Source organism: Heterocephalus glaber, unplaced genomic scaffold, assembly GCF_053883595.1.
Source record: "Heterocephalus glaber isolate CG9 unplaced genomic scaffold, H.glaber_assembly_v1.0 deba00001600, whole genome shotgun sequence".
Lineage (NCBI taxonomy): Eukaryota > Metazoa > Chordata > Mammalia > Rodentia > Bathyergidae > Heterocephalus > Heterocephalus glaber.
Window position 1 is genome coordinate 16,835,419 of NW_028258372.1, and position 17,270 is coordinate 16,852,688.

Below are 17,270 nucleotides of genomic sequence, written 5' to 3' on the forward strand. Positions count from 1 at the left end.
AGCCCCTTCCCCTACATACAAAAGCTGTTTCCATTTTTTCCTTCTATTTTCACTTTTTTTCTTGTCCCTTCCTTCTTTTCTCCCTCCTCCCATGTTCCCCTTCCCATTTGAACATTTTCTTCCCATTTCCCAGTATCTATTATGTACTTTAGTCCTTAATTCCACTTTCAGTTTCTCACACCAGAGAAACAATGTGCTATTTAATCATTTGTGTCTGATTTATTTCACTTAAGAGTATACTCCCAAGGTCCATCAATTTAGCTATAAATGTCTGAAGCTCATCCTTCTTTATGGCAGAGTAGTACTCCATTGTATAAAAAAAACACCCATCTTCTTTGTCCATTTGTCGGTTGATGGGCATTTGGGTTGTTTCCAAGCTTTAGCTATTACAAACTGTGTCACTATAAACATGGGTATGCATATATCACTGTGACATGATGCTTTTAATTCTTTGGGGAAGATACAAAGAAGGGGAATGTCTGGGTCAAATAGAACCTCTAGTTTTAGTTTTTTGAGAAAACTCTACACTGATTTCCACAGTGGTTGCACCAGTCTGTTTTCTGGTTTTTTGAGACAGAGTCTTGTTGTGAAAGTCTGGCTGGCCCTGAACTCTCAGAGATCCTCCTAACTCAGCCTCCTGAGCACAGGCATGCAGCACCATGCCTGGCCTGCATTTCCATTTTTAAGGGAGAAATATTAGTAGCATTTCCTTAACTATCAGAAATGAGGTGAATACTTTAGTCAAAGTTCTAGCCACCCACAATTCTGAAAATCTCCTCACTGATCTTAAGAGATGAGATAAAAATCTTGCATACATATATATATGTCCACAACTACATACTCCAAAGGTAACAAGCCACTATCATACCAATACTATAGAATCACAAATAAATATCCCAATGTCTTTGTTCTGTGATAGTTTCCATTTGGGTAAATAGGGTTTTATAAAGTGCTTTAGAACATGCCAGGCACACATAGCATTTTAAAAATGACATTTTACCACCCAATTCTTCCAGGATCTGAAACACATCCTACTCTAGCATAACTGTCCCAGAACCCTATGTTCCTCACCTTCCCTTTCCCCTGATAACTCCAGATTCTTTCAAAAGTACATTTTTTCACAGGCCTTCAACATATAAACACTTAAAGATAAAATATCAAAAAGATAGTCTTAAGGCAGTGGTCACTCGCATGCAGATGGATACTAGACCTGGAACACAGACATTTGCACTAGTTTTAAGAAGTGAAACAATATATTGTTTCCTGACAAACTTTGAATCACCTTTGATCCTACTCTTCTTCACTTCACAACAGTGGCTTTCAAAGTACAGTATGGCCCCTATCCTGCAGCAGAATCAAGCCTTAGAAACCTGTCAAAAATGAAAATTCTCAAGCCCTTTACACTCAAGCCAGAAAACTCTTGAGGTGAGACCCAGTAATCTGTTTTAACAAAGTCTCCATGCTAAAGCTTCAGAACAATGTTCTATGCTTTAATGAAGTACCTACAGTGAGGCTCTGAAGTTACCTACTCCAGTCAGGCAGAACCCAGACCAGATCTTGACTCTTCCAATTTTTGCTCGAGGATTTTTCCCCCCAGGGGGTAAGGCCACTTCACTCTTATCTCCTCACTAGGTCATCAACAAGCTCCACAGATCCAAATCACATTGGGATTTAGCTCAATGGTTCCGCCACCTGCTTTGCAAATGCAAGGTCCCGAGTTTGATCCCCAGTACCAAAAAAAAAAAAAAAAGATTCAAATCACATCCACCCTTCAAAATCTTCCTACTCGGGCCGGGGATTTAGCTCAGTGGTTTCGCAGCGCAAGGGCAAGGACCTGAGTTCGATTCCCGGTACCAAAAACAAACAAACAAAATCTTCCTACTCTATTCTTCATGACTTCTTCCTTCTCTGAAAATCTTATGCCCTGAATAAGATACTAGAGAATCACTTTTGTCCAGTGGGCCAAGTTTAATCCATGGTAACAGTAATGCTTCCCACAAGTTACTTGGATGACTTCTCTAAAAACTACTAATCCATTCTTTTCTCCTATATTTTAGGAAATAATTCCAATAAAGACTAACATATAATATTCATATATCTTGAAGACATGCCTGAATACATCTTAAATAGTAGACACGTAAAGCCTGGATGGCCCCAAATCATCTGTATTTCTTCCATTAAGGAGTAAACTCAGTTTATTCACAAGTCCAAACACAGAACACTGACTCACCTAGTAGCCACAGGGCTCATCCTTGGGCTCATCTCTCTTTGTATGCTACCATCTATCATTACTTCCTCCCAAACTTCATTTCTTTTTTCTTTTTTCGGTACCAGGGATGGAACTCAGGACCTTGTGCTTGCAAGGCAAGCGTGGTGCCAGAGCTAAATTCCTGGCCCCCAAACTTCATTTCTAATAGTTTCACTTTTTCTTCTTCCTCTTCTGTAAACTGTGTAGAACACTCTGAGCCTGGCTTGGTGGTACTGCCTATAAGCCCAGCTACTTGGGAGGCTGAGCAGAGGCAGAATAATTCCAACTTTGAGGCTAACCTGAGCAAATTGGTAAGACTCTGTCTCAAAATTAAAAGGGATAAGGATGCAACTCAGTGACAGAGTGCTCCTGGGTTTGATTCACTCTACCTCTTCTTCCTTTATTATATTATTTATATTATTTCTATATGCATCATCAATAGAAATCCAGTTTGTTACTTTTTAACTCAATTTCAATTATCCACATAGCAAGGTCTTCAGTTCGATCCCCAGTACCAAAAAATAAATAAATAAAACAAACCAACAACAACTATCCACATAGAGAAGTCACATCTGTATCTCCAGCCCCTCTTGGGTCTCAAGGTATTGTAATCACATGGTTAATTTTGGTTTTCCTCCTTTTCTACTTTGTCCTCTAGAAAGGTGATCTCAAAAGTGGTGTAAGAATAATGCTGAAGAAGGGCAAACGAATCTACTGGGTTGTAGGAAAACAATATTATAACTCAAACAGTCCCTTTTTTTGGTACCACGGATCAAACTCAGGACCTTGAGCTTGCCAGGCAGGTGCTGTGCGGCTGAGCTAAATCCCTGGCCCTCATATGGTCCATTTAAAAATTTTTTCTATTTTGTGTGTGGCGGGAGGGGGCGGGAATTGAACCCAGTGCCTCCATGCACTCTAACTCTGAACCACATTCCCAGCTTTATACTTATTTTTTCACCATGGTGGGGGGTTGGTATAACTGAGGACTGAATCCAGGGCCTTCACACTGAGCTACATCCTCAGCTCTTTCATTTACTTATTTATTTATTCATTCATTCATTCTTGTTCTGGGGATCGAACCCAGGACCTTCACATTGAGCTACATCCCAAGTCCTTTTTTATTTTGAGGAAGGGTCTGGCCAAGTTGCTAAATTGTCCAGTCTGTTCTCAAATTTGCAATCATCCTGCCTCAGCCTTCCAGAGTGCTGGGATTACAGACGTAAACCTTCGTGGCCAGGTATGTCATTCCTTCTTATACTCTATTTCTGTTTATAAATTACATATTAGTACTGCAACAAATATATAATTAATAAAGATACTACGTTATTATGCCCATATTTTTTACTAATAAGAGTGTGCGACCTAAGAGTCTGGTGGTAACTCTTCTAAAAATATAGAGAGAGACCAAATAGGCTCCAGACTATATAAAGGATACATATATGTATGTATTTGCATACAAAGACACACACAAAATAATCTTGTTCCTATGCACACTGAACCCCTAACCATGCCTACCAACCTATTAGCCCCTTCCAGCCATCTCAGAATCCTGTGTCCCACTCAAAGGCATAGAATTCGATGGTTGGGAAAGCCCTTCATTTCTAATTTAAAAAACAAAAACCAAAGTGTCAAACGTGATGACATACTGCCCTTATCTTTCCTATAGAATGGTATGCCAGGGAACTGTTCACAATTCACCGTTCTGACACTCATCGCCCGACATATACACATACTTTACACGCCATAGTCTCCCGAGATTCAGTTCCTATTTGCCAATCCCTGGGGGCACAACTCATGTTCCCTTCGCTAACAACCGGTCTATCTTCCCACCTCCCAGACAGCGCTCACACCTCCCTTCATCCTTCCCCTAGGGACACTATCCACTGTCCTCCTCCAGCTGCACAGTCGGGTCCCAGGGCAGAGGACAGCCCATCCACGGTCCCTAAGACCACTGCTCCTCCACCGCTCCCAGGAGCTGCCAGCCAGGCTGGACACGGGAGGGGGGAGGGGTGTGACTTGCCTCCCGCAACTGGCCCAGATGGCAGCCGATTCCGCCCACGCTCTCAGGCACCCCTCTACCCCGCGACCCCTTAGGGCTGCCTTCCACTTCCTATCCCGCCCCGACCGCACCCCCGGCCTCCCCCAAGCCGTCATGCCGGCTCCAGGACACACTCACCATGCTGGGTGAAGATATTAAAGCCGGTCTCGGTGGTGCGCCCTGCCGGTTCCCGCCTGCGACCGGAGGGCCTGGCTCCACTGCTGCCCCGGATCCCGCGAGGCTGAGGCTGCTGGAGCCCCGGAGCCTCCCCGACGCGGCCCACCTGCTGCCCCATCCCTGCGCTCGCGTACTCCCGCGCCCCCACCGACCCCTGGTCACATTCCTCCTCCGCTCCGGCCTCAGGCTCCTGGCGCGGCCCAGGTCTGTTGTTTCTGCCCTGGCTCAGGGCCCGGCCGCCGGCAGCTCCGCACCAGGACTCTTCACACAGCCGCCGCGCTAGCTCTCGGCGACTCACAGAGTCTCCTTTTCCCACCCACTCTGGCGGATCCGTGCCCCCAACGCCGCCACTGCCGCCGCCATCTTTAAACCACCGAGCACCGGGCGAGCGTGGGACAGAGCGTCTCCCGCCGCCCGCCCAGTCACCTCCGCTACTCGGGGGAGGGCCTCGCGGCGGCCCCGCCCCACACCCCTCCTCCCCGCCGGGTGGGTTCCCCGGGTGCCCACCTCTTTTGCACGTCTATGACTGACTCAGGTCTTTTCGGACCCTGGGTCCCTTCACCGCTCTTCGGCCTCCTAAATTGGAATCCGCCGTAGTCTACCCTCTCCCACATTCGGCTCCACACGCTACGGCGTCCGGCCTTCCCTTTCCCCCCTCCACCTGTCAAGTCAGTCCAGTGTGAGTCCCCACCACGTGCTCAGCTCATTAGCAAACACAGCTGGGACTTGTGAAGCCTTGTGTTTTTCTGCCGTCCAACTAAAAATCCCTTTAAACACCCTTGTCAGCAGCCGGCCTAGAGTAAAATTTAAAAGTCTACAAAATTCACAAGAAGATAGTAAAATGTTATATTATTATTATTTGATTTTAATGTTTTGAAATTATGTCTTGATCTAGGTGGGTTGTATACACTCTACAATCTCAGTGTGAAGCAATTGTAGCCTCATTCCTCGTACAGCCATGAATTCCTCTTGAACTCCTTTACAGTCTTCCTAACCGTATGAATTTCTGTTTCCCTTACAATGCTTGACAGTAAAGTTAAATCTTCCTACTGGCATGCTTCACTCACGGTGCACATGGTCAGGATTTCTTTTCATGACAAAGGGAAAAAATATATATATCTTCCACTCTGTTTCTGAGTCAGAACTTGCTCATCTTTATTTTATGTTACTTAAAGAGAATGTATTAGACAGAAAGATAAGTGATTTATATACACACATTGCCATTCATCCCCATTATGCACTCTTGTATCTTAAGACTGATGCAGTCTTTCATTCTCAAATAACTTGATAATGATTATTCTATTTCTGTTTTGGTACTGGGGATCGAACTCGGGTCTTTGCACTTGCAAGGCAGGCGGTGAAACCACTGAGCTAAATCCCCAGCCCCAATTATTCTATTTCTTTGGCTTTCCTAGTTGCTTTATTAAAAGTATTAGTTACCACCTGAAGTTTGGCTTAAAATTTGAGACATTGGGAACCATTGCAAAAAAGGAACATAACAGTGAAAAGACTGGGTGGAAAGAGATAGATGCTCTCCTTTCCAAGTCTCACAAAATCAGGCTGACTTTAGATGAACTGACACACAGTTCACCAAGAGCACCATGAAACTATTCCATTGCTATTCAGGTGTGTGCAGAAATAACCCCCAAAATCAGAAAAGAAACGCTGCTTTATTATTGCGTAGAATATGAATTTTCATTTGGATCAAAGTTTTTCTGTGGTTGAAATACTTTTTTTCTGGGCCAAGCATGTAGCTCAGTGGCGCGGTGTCTGCCTGGCAAGCATAAGGTCCTGAGTTCAAGCCCCGGTACTGGGGAAAAAAAAACTTTTTTCCACTGGACATACAGTACGTGCCTATAGTCCCTGCTACTGGGAACACTGAAGAAGGAGGATTGCTTGAATACAAGAGTTTAAGGCCAGCCTGAGCAACATAGCAAGATACTGTCTCAAAGAAAATTAATACATAAATACATAACTAAAATAAAATACCTTTTTTTGTTTTAATTCTCAAAGTGTTTACAGATACTGAAAAAAATTACAAAGGCTAAAATGATAATGATAATATAACTAGAATTTTTTTTTATTTTATTGTTTGATTTTTATTATCTGTGAGAATTTCAATTTGGTGAGAATGGTTTGGTTTCTCTGCTAAGCCATAGGTGAACACCATACAGGTATAGTGAAGTGGTTAAGGGCACATAGTCTGAATCTAGACTTCTTAGATTCAAAACTTAGCTATGGGGGCTGGGGATTTAGCTCAGTGGTGCCATCACCTGCCTCGCAAGCACAAGGTCCTGAGTTTGATCCCCAGTACTGGGAAAAAAAAAAACAAAAAAAACTTAACTAGGATACTAATTAACTATTTGATCTTGGGCAAAGCACTTAATCTTTTTGTGTCTCAGTTCATCATTTGTAGGGTGGTGATATTTATTACAAGGCTATTGTAAGAAACTAGTTAATACACGCACAGTATTCCAAACAGCACTTGACATATACAAGTGCCATATGAACATACACTATCAGTACAAAAAAAATAATGTTTTAAGAGTCCATTAACTTTTACAAACCTAACTTCTTCAAGAAGTGTGTATTCTACATAGATCTTGGAACAAATTTATTATTATCTATTCAGGTGAACCCCACCTGCCACCCTGCATATAACTAAAAACAAAAATGCCAACCAAGGGGTGGGGATGTAGCTCATTGGCAGAGCACTTGTCTATCATGCATGAAACCCTGAGTTCAATCCTCAGTACTAATATATATATATTTATTTAAATTTATATATAATTATTTATAATTATATATAAATTAATGGTATAAATAATTTATAAATATAAATAATTAATATATAATTATATAATATATTATGTATTAATTGTTTATATATATAAAATGAAGAATCATATATCACTTTGTCATTCCTACCTGACTACCTGATGTGAATTATTTCATAGTATTTTTATTTTGCATACAAAGATTCCCTTACTATGGCTTCTTTATGTGCATGGGGGAGGTTCTGAATATTGAACCCAGGTCTTCACAGTGGGTTACATCCCCAGCTCTTTTTCAATTTTTTTTTTTTTTTTGAGACAGGTTTCACTGAGGGAGTCACTAAATTGCCCAGGCTGGGCCCTGGGTTCAAAAGAGCCTCCTGCCTTGGCCTCCCAGACAAATAAATATCCTGTAAGTGTAGATCTATGTTTACACATTTTCTGCTCGTTTGTTTTCAAAGTGAAATGGGAGCTTTCAGACTGAGAAGTTGGAAGCAGTGTATAAATAGGAAAAGACCTGGTTGGTATGGGGAAACTACCTCACCTCAATATAAATAAGCCAAAATGACTTACCGGAGAATTATTTAAAGATTAACATAAGCAGCTTGGCTCAGCATTTAAAATAATTGCAAGTAGTAGCATCTCAATCTCAATTGAAGGCAGCTGGGAAGCTCAAGGCAGGGGCAGAAACCAGGGTAAATAGGGCAGGGGTGATTTAGCTCAGTGATGCCACCGCCTGCCTTGCTAGCGCAAGGTCCCAAGTTGGATCCCCAGTACCAAAAAAAAGAAACCAGGGGAAATAGTGGGAGGCTGGGGTTATAGCTCAGTGGTAGAGTTCAATCCTCAGGACCAGAAAACAAAACAAAACAAAACAAAAACAAAGGAGCTAGGACTAAGTAAGTGGCCTGGGGACAACCTTACCCAAGACTCAGCTGTTAAGGATTCTTCCCTCCTTATAATGGGACCAGTACCACTGTTTCCAAAAGCAAAGAGCTTGTGAGCAATACTATATTGATCCTTGTTTTCACCAGTCAGCATTTCCAGGCTATTGCCATATTTTTAGTTTCTACATCATCTCCCATGTCCACCTCTTTTCTACGTCTTTATGGACAGTGTTATTTTGGACACTGTTAGTTGAGGCTCATGTCACTCTGCTGGATTCTCCTACTACTAACCTCTTCTTTCTAGACTCTTCTTTAAAACCAAGCAATTTATTAAACAGAAACTCTTTCTCTCACTGCTTTAATCATGCTTATTCTCCTTTTCATTATGTACAAAATTAAAATTTTTTCACCTAATGCTTCAAGTTATTTTCCAAGATACCTTGGATTATAATTGTCTGATGTTATTCATCTCCTGTTCCTCCAGTGGCAAGCGTCCATGCCACCATATTCAATCAGCCTAATTCTGGGATGTCACCTTTCTAACTATGACTTTTGAAATAGTCGTATTCTTCTCCCCAATATAGCTCCTGAGTGCCTTCCCATTCCACTCAATCCTGCCCTCTTCATGTGAGAATCTCACATTTAGCAACAGACCTAACAGTTTCCCAGGACTGTACCCAGCCCATACCTAAAACAACCATAGCAGCTAATAATTCTTTACCTATCAAATTCACTTCTCTTCCTCTACATCCTCCAAATATATGTAATTTTTGACATATGGCTCAGTGTCACAGGGTTGGAAAGAAACTTAGAGGTCATCTAAGCTAATCTGGAGTCCTCTCTATAGTAACTCCAATGACAAAGTCCATTTATTTTGAAGGAGTCTAAGTATTTCTTCCTAAATTTAAACTGAAATATGCCTCCTTGAAACTTCCACCTGTTGCATCCCAGTCTCAGTTCTACCCTGAAGCTACACAGAACAAATCTAACCTTTTTTTTTTCTTCATAACAGTCCTTCAAATATTTGAAAGCTGTTATGCTCCCCCAGCTCTTTTCTTTCACTGCATATACACATATGCTTGTATAGTTATGTTTATCTGAGTCTATATTTATCTACCTGGGCTGAAAAATGTTTATGTAGATAAATGGAAAGAAAAAACTTTTTGCTGTCATTTTATGTGTAGCATTTTTCTTAAGCTATTTGTGTATGCAGTACTTCAGATTTTATGTGTACTTTGTCTCTGCATTGTATTAAATCTTTAAAGGCCTATAGATGCCAAATGCAGCTCCATTTACAGAACATCAGCACTTTAAAAGTTTTTTTGGATTACAACAATGGGGAGGAGAAAGAGAGGAAGAGGAAGAGGATGATTTTTATCTGGCTGGGATAGAATAAGTCATTCTCTTTGAAGGTAAGGAGATGGATTAAATGACTTCTTGTTGTTCCATTTAGCCCCAAGAGTCTATCATTCAATATTTCTTTGATTAAAATACCTTATAAATTATTAACAGGCTATTTCAAGCAATTGGAAAAGTGCTATATAAATATTACCAGTAGCAATATCTATTCATTTTAAATTAATAAGTTAGTACTGACTTCCTTTTGAGTGGTAATAATGAAATAGCTGACTAAACAATCCATTTTACATGCAACCCATCATTAACTATAGTGTAATAGACTTGGGCCTGAAGTGGAAATGAGGTTGCTCCAGTTACATATTTCTGTATAACAAACCATGTGTGAAAACTTAGTGGCTTAAAACAACAGTGACTTATTACTTCTTGTAATTCTATGAATTGGATGGACATGCGGGTCTCACCTGGGTTCGCTCATGTAACAGCATCAGCTAGACGGTCAGCGAGGCTGGAAGGAACATGATGGTCTCATTCACATAGCAGGCAATCGGCACTGCTGTCTGCTGGTGTTTCTTGGTTCTCCTCCATAGGCCTCTTGTCACAGCTGAATTGTGCCCCTCCTCCATTCATATATGGAAGTCCTAACTCCAGTTCCTCAGAAAGTAATTATATTTGGGGACAGAGACTTTATAGAGCTGCCCAAATTAAAATGAGGTCATTGGGTGGGCCCTAATTCAATGTGACTGATGCCTTTATAAGAAGAGGAAATTTAGGGCAGAGTGGTGATAGAGCTCCTGCTTAGCATATCCAAGGCCTTGTGTTCAAATTCCTAGCACAAGAAAAAGAGTTAAGAAGATGAAGATGACATCCACAGAGGGAAAACCATGTGAAGACACGGAGAAAGGTGATCTTTTACAAAAAAGGAAGAGGCCTCACAAGAAGCCAACCTTGCTAACACCTTGATCTCAGACTTCCAGCTTCCAGAACTGTGAGAAAATAAATTTCTATTGTCTCTGCCACTCAGTTTGTACTTTGCTAGGGCAGTCCTAGCAAACTAGCACACCTTTTAGATTCTGATGGGTTAGACTATTAGTTGTATTAGTTTGCTAGGGCTGCATTAAGGAATTGCTACAAACTCAGAAGCTTACACAAGGCCTGGAGAGGTAGCTTAGTGGCACAGTGACTCCCTGGGAAGCGCAAGGTCCTCAGTTCTACTCCTGATACCAAAAAAAGAAAGAAAGAAGGAAGAAAGGAAGGGAGGGAGGGAGAGGGAGGGGGGGAGAAAGAAAGAGGGAAAGAAAGAAAAGAAAGAAAGAAAAGAAACTAACACAACTGCTCTCTAGCTCAATGTCTCGCAGTTCCGGCAATGAGAACTCCAAGATGTTGTCAGGGTTGATCTCCCCCCCACCCCGCCATTCCCCTGCCCCCCCTTGAACCCCTGTACCCCTCTCTATTTACAAAGATTTTGTTTCCATTTTTTTGTTTTCGGTTTTTTTTTTTTTTTGGTGCTAAGGATGGAATTCGGGACCTTGTTCTTGAGAGGGAGGCGGCGGAATCACTGAGCTAAATCCCAGGGTTGATCCTTTTGAGGGCTGTGAAGAATGTGCTCCAGCCTCCTCCTGAGCTTCTGGTGGTTTGCCGGCAATCTTCAGTATGCAGAAGCATCATCTCTATTTCTGCATTCACCTTCACATAGCATTCTTCTGTGGGTGCCTGTGTCCAAATTCCCATATTCATCAGAATACAGTCATTTTATCATCATTAGAGTTTACTCTAATGACTCATTTTAACTTAATGACTTCTGTAAAGATGCTATTTCCAAGAAAGGTCATGTCAGGTCCTGGGAGTAAGGACTTTGCCCTGTGAGTTTTGTGCAAGCCACAGTTCAGCCCACATCCCTGTACTTCCTCACAGCATGGTGGTCTCGGGATGCTAAGAGCCTAAGTTAAAAAACTACAAGGCAGGGCCAGGGAGTTAGATCAGGGGTTCTGCTGCCTGCCTCGCAAGCGAAAGATCCCGAGCTCGATCCCCGGTACCAAAAAACCCAAAAACTACAAGGCTGGTTAGGGTGAGGCTTCAAAACTCTCACAGTATCACTTCTACCAGGGCCTATTAGTCAAAGCAAGTCACAAGGTCAGCCCAAATTGAGAGGATGTGGAAATAGATTTCACCTCCTAAAAGGAAGACCAGCAAAATATCATGGCCATGTTTTCAAACCACCCCAGGATTGTATTGGGGGGAGAGGGTGGTATAGGAATTCAATCCAGGGCTTTGGCACTGAGATACAACCCCAGCCCTTTTTGTTTTTATTTTGAAAAGGGTCTTGTTAAGTTGGCAGATTGCCCAGGCTGGGCTCAAATCTGTGATCCTCCTGTGTCAGCCTCCCACAGAGCTTATAGACATGCACCACCACCTCTGGCCAAAGCATAGATTGTATAATCAGAAGGCACCCACACCAATCTCGATGCCTACCACTTAGTAAATTTCCTCTACCACCTTCCACTCCCAAGCTCTTCTCTTCCCATTCTCTGAGCTTCTCCTAGAAGGGGATCTCACCAAGCCTCTATGCCATTGCTTATGCTGTTTCCTCTGATTTGAAAGCCTGTATCCTCTTCATCTTTTCTCCATTTAAAAACTTGATTGATTAACTGATTGCAGTTCTAGGGGCCTTGTGCATGCTAAGGCAAATGCTCTCTACCACTGAGCCATACCTCCAGACCTGTCCGATTTTTTAAAAAAAGAAGTATAATGTTGATACATAAAAGTATATATGTGTATATGTATGCATACATTATAGCAGAAAAATGTGTCTTTCATAAGGTTGATGAATTTCAAAAACTACACACAGCTATGTCATCAGCGTCAAAAAACACAACAGTACCAGTGCCCCAGAAGCCATCTTCATATTGTATCCAAAACTCTTCTTTTCCTAAGAGCACCAGTTGTATTAGATAACCTTATTTTAACCTGATACTTTTGTGAGGATCCTGTTTCCATAAATTCACCTCCTGAGGTACTAGGAGCTAAAACTTCAATCTATCTTTTTGGAAAATGCAATTCAACCCATATAATGAGTAATATTAGAATTTTGAATATCTCAAATTTGATTTAAAAATATTTATAAGCCTTTTTTTCTTAAATTAGTTTGAGCTGCTTTTCTTCATAATAATAATTGATACAATCAATTCTATCAAAGCAAATGCTCCAGTACAACCATGTAGATTTAATGCAAATGACTCATAGAAAATTGGTAAATTGGAGAATGCCATCAGTAGAAAAAGTAAGTTGTGTCACTGCATTTCTCAGCATGTTAAATTTTTAAAATAATCAGTAAGAGCTGCTGGGCGTGGTGGTGCATGACTATAATCCAAGCATTACAGGCATTAATCCCAGGGAGGCTGAGGTAGGAGGATTGCCATGAGTTCGAGGCCAGTGAGTTCAAGCCCCGCCTGAAAAAAAAAATCAGTAAGAAACTTTCTTACAAAGAAAGAGAAAGCTTTAGCATTGCATGAAAACTTTTAAAAAGTCTTCACCTGCAAAGTGCTGTCCTTTGCTGTGAATATACGTGCCTTACTTTCTAAGTGCCTTCCTTCAATGAATAAGAGCTAGTTTAGTGTTTTTTGGGAACCACTCTGTTTTCCATTGAGCTCTCTGGAAGGCTGGGAGTAAAGATAAAGAAGATGCAAAGACATTTTCCTATGTTTTCCTCTAAGAGGACTTGCCAGACCTTCCCTGGCAACTTTGCTTCTTCAGCAACTTTATAACTGCATCTCTGGTGGCTGTTTTCTACAAACAAAGCAAGCCAGATTTATTTATCAATATTCTCTCTGCCTTAAATGCAGTTCCCTTTCCATATCATCTGGGTAACTCCTATTTATCTCTTCCTTAACGTCTATGCCTTCCCTGATGATCTTACCTTCTCTTGGCTAAGTTCCATAGTACCTCACTACCCCTCCCCTTATTGTGGAGGAATTACTTATTTCTTGTCCATCTTCCTCACTAGGTTCTAAGCCCTAAGATGCCAAGGAGAGAGCTGGCCCTACTCTCCAGTGCATCCCCAGAAATTACTACATCCCTGCTTTACAAAGCGCTCATAAATATCTGTTAAATAAGAAAAGGACATTTAGAAATCACTATTTTCTACCTTTTCTACAAATAATTTTGTCAATATACTTCCTTTGAAAATTAAAATTGAAACCAGTGTAATGACTGCTCACTTAAGGAAATTTGGAAAATCCAGAAAGTCATGAAAAAGAATGCAAAAGCTATCTAGAACTCCATTATTCAGATATAAATATTTTTGGTGTTTTCCTTTTCCTTTTTGCTTTTGTGCATATCTGTATGTGTTCAAGTTTTTGTTTTTATGTTTTTTAATAAATAATACATTACTTGAGAGAGTCGGATGGGGAAATGTTCATCAATGGTAGTAAGTTACAGTTAGATACAAGCAAGAGATTCTAGTGTGTTATTGCACAGCAGGGTGGCTACAAATAACAAGAATATACTGTACCCTTCAAAATGCTATAAGCAAGGATTTTGAAAGTTTTTATTATAAAAAAGTGATAAATGTTCCAGTAGATAAATATCTTCAACCTGATTTAAACATGACAATATATACAAGAATTGAAACACTACATGGTACAATTTTTGTTTTGGTTTGTTGGTGTTTCAATTTTTGTTTTTATGTATCAGCTAAAAAGTAAATTTAAAAAAGATATCACTCAGGGCCGGGGATTTAGCTCAGTGGTTTCACCACCTGCTGCGCAAGCGCAAGGACCCGGGCCTGATCCCTGATACCAAAAAAAAAAAAGATATCATTCATTGTCTCATAAGAATTAAAATAGTACAGAACATAGATTTTAAAATGATAGGGCTCAGGACGTAATTCAGTGGTACAGTGCTTGTGTGGCATACACAAAGTCCTGGGTTTGAGCCCCAGCACAGGGGCAAGTGTGGGTTAGGGGGAGGCATTTTACATTACTACTAGTTCATCCAGTTACACACGCATCTACATGCACAAACACACACACGCACAACCATATGACTAAAATTTTCAGGAAACCACCTTTACTCTGACTGTGATATACTCATGTTTTGTAGTCTAGTCTAGACTATATCCTTTTGTTTGAGCACTATACAGAGAGAAGGTCAGCCCCCAGTGGGCTGTGAGAGAACAGACTAGGTAAAGGAGAATCCATGTTGTGGGGAAGGCCAGGTGGGAGGACCAGTGCAGGACCCAAGTGGGCTAAGGACACCATCCCCAAGGCAAATCAGTGTTTGTGACTGACAGCATTTGAATAGGGGAGAGGTGAGCAGGGTCCAGCATGAAAACCCCAGGTACTAGGAAACCCTTTACCAGGACAAGAGTAAATAAAAATAAAAAAGTCCTGGGACTTTTAGGTCCCAAAGTAATTCTTTCCGGGTTCTTGGGGTCCTGAACAAAGAACTGGACAAGACACACAGAAAAGGTATTGAGGATGTACATTTACTGAAGGTGGAAAAGAAATACGCTCTACAGAGTGAAAGCGGGCTGGTAAAAAACTGCTCACAGAGACCAGGAAGATAATGGAGGGGATCTTTATAACTGGATTCCTGGATTGGTGTCCTCTGCCTCCAAGGCATTTGGGATGGCTGTCCTATCAAAAACTCACTTGGCCTGGAGCCAGAAGACTCATTTGGTTTTGTACCAGAGGTAAATGAAGCTTTGAAAATGGCGCTTTTCTGATTGGTCCCATGTACAATGGTGAGGAACTACAGAGTCATCTGGAATCTGTGTTCAACTGTGTCATGACTTTGACAGGATACGCCCACTTATTTGCCTGAATTTGCCCCAGCCCTAATCTTCTACCTCACCAGTGTAGCCAGGTATGATGGCACACGCCTATAATTCCTGATATTCAGGAGGCTGAGGCAAGAGAATCACAAGTTCAAATCCAGTCTGGGAAATTACCAAAACCCTGTCTCAAAATTTTAAAAAAGGGTGGGTGTGGTGGTGCAAGCCTGTAATCCCAACACGATAGGAGGCCAAGGCAGGGATATTTCAAGTTTCAGCCCAGCCTAGGTGACTTAGCAAGACCTCGTTTCAAAGTAAAAAATAAAAAGGGATAGGGATGTATGTATCTCAGTGGTACGGATTCCTTTGGTTCAATCCTCAGTATGAATTAATTAACCTAAAATATATTTTTAAAAAATTTTAAGGGCTGGGGATGTAGCTCATTTTGACAGTCCTGGGTTCAATTGCCAGTACTGAAAACATAAAATTAAACAAATAAACAAGGGGTGGGAATGTAGCTCAGTAGTAGAGAGCTTGCTTAGCATGCATGAGGCCTGAGTTCAATCTCCAGTGTGTTGGAGATGGAGGATAAACATCCCAGTGTAGAAGTTCCAAGGAAAGGTGCAAAACCCATGTGGCATCTCAAAAAAAAAAAAAAAAAAAGCTGATAGCAATGCTGTAGAGTCTGCAATAACCAACAGAATTCATCCAACTTCTAGAGTTGCTGACTCCCAGTCCCAAAACCTCAGGCTGCTGTTTTCCACCTTGATCAGCAATTCACAGTAAGGGATCTCCCATTGTTGCCTTACTCTGAGGGATGCAATAAAAGTGAACAATTTACCTGTTTTGTAACAGCCTGTGACTTTGCCCATGGATTAAATACTGTGCTTTGTATGAAGATGATGCTAATTTAATTTCTAATATTGCGACCATGTTTTCTAAGAGTTCAGATAATAAAGAACAATTAGAATACCCATGCCAGCATGACCTACACAGCTTCTCAAAAGAAGGCTAAGCGACTATTATTTTAATGCTACACAGAAGAACTCATATAATACGATTAAAGAGGTAAATAAGCAAAACAACATATTGCACAATTTGCAGCAAAGAATTTGGGGTTGGATAGTGAAAGCTGAAGCTGAGCTGAACACTGAATCTCACAAGTTCAGAAAGAGAAAGGTGAGTACTGTACTTTTACTCAGTCAAGCGTCTTTTCATCTTTCCCGAAGACATCAATGTTCACACTGAAATAGTTGCTGCTGAATTAGCTTGGGCATTACGACAAAAGCTAACATGGTTTAACAGGCATTCTTGTATATTTACTTGATTGTTCTATAAAACAGTAAAGTTATATTATCTGATTTTAAACTTGCAACCAAAATGTCTTGTTGGCAAACAAAAGGGAAAATTTTGATGACAGATGGATGGGCCTCTTTGAATGAATCTGACAAGTTCTACCAACAATCATGCTTTCCACAGTCTGTCAAAGTGATGCCTCAAATCACAGGAACAATGACAACAACAAAATGTTCTTCGTAGCTTTTAGATTTGGATTTTAAAAAGGAATTTCAAGTTATTTTCTTGGTTTGGGCAAAGGTTTTAATGAAGTGGAAGAACACATAAAATAAAAATTGTCTTGCCCAAATACTAGACTTTAGTTATCCATTTCTATACTTCATGGAATTTTCATTCTCTATAAGCTTCTTACTAAAGAAGATAGGGGGAAAAAACCCTACCAATTAAATGTTCTGCACTGTTTGTCTTGTGCACAATATTGCTTAGAAAAGGTAGGTATGTGTTTACCTGTGATTTTGAGACTTTCTTAATTGCTATGGTTTGAATGTTTATGTCCTGAAATTCATATGTTGAAACTCAATCCCCAATGCACTCCTTTAGGGAGTGATTAAATCACATGGACTCACCCTAATGAATGATATCAGTGCCCTAATAACAGCCCAAGGGAGCTCTTGGCCCCTTCCACATGTGAGGACACACAGGAAGGGACCATTGATGAAGCAGA

At 41.0% G+C, this 17,270-nt stretch overlaps 1 protein-coding gene across 4 annotated transcripts in view; it reads right to left on the bottom strand.

The window, feature by feature from the left end:
* The window catches only part of Abl2 (ABL proto-oncogene 2, non-receptor tyrosine kinase), a 143,720-nt gene extending 138,838 nt beyond the window's left edge, over positions 1-4,882 (bottom strand). For all 4 annotated transcript variants that reach the window (XM_004853363.4, XM_004853360.4, XM_004853361.4 and 1 more), the window contains exon 1: positions 4,425-4,882. In XM_004853363.4, the coding sequence (XP_004853420.1) occupies positions 4,425-4,581 (157 nt within the window). In that variant the 5' untranslated portion in view covers positions 4,582-4,882. The remainder of the gene's footprint in view (positions 1-4,424) is intronic.
* Positions 4,883-17,270: the final 12,388 nt, after the last annotated feature.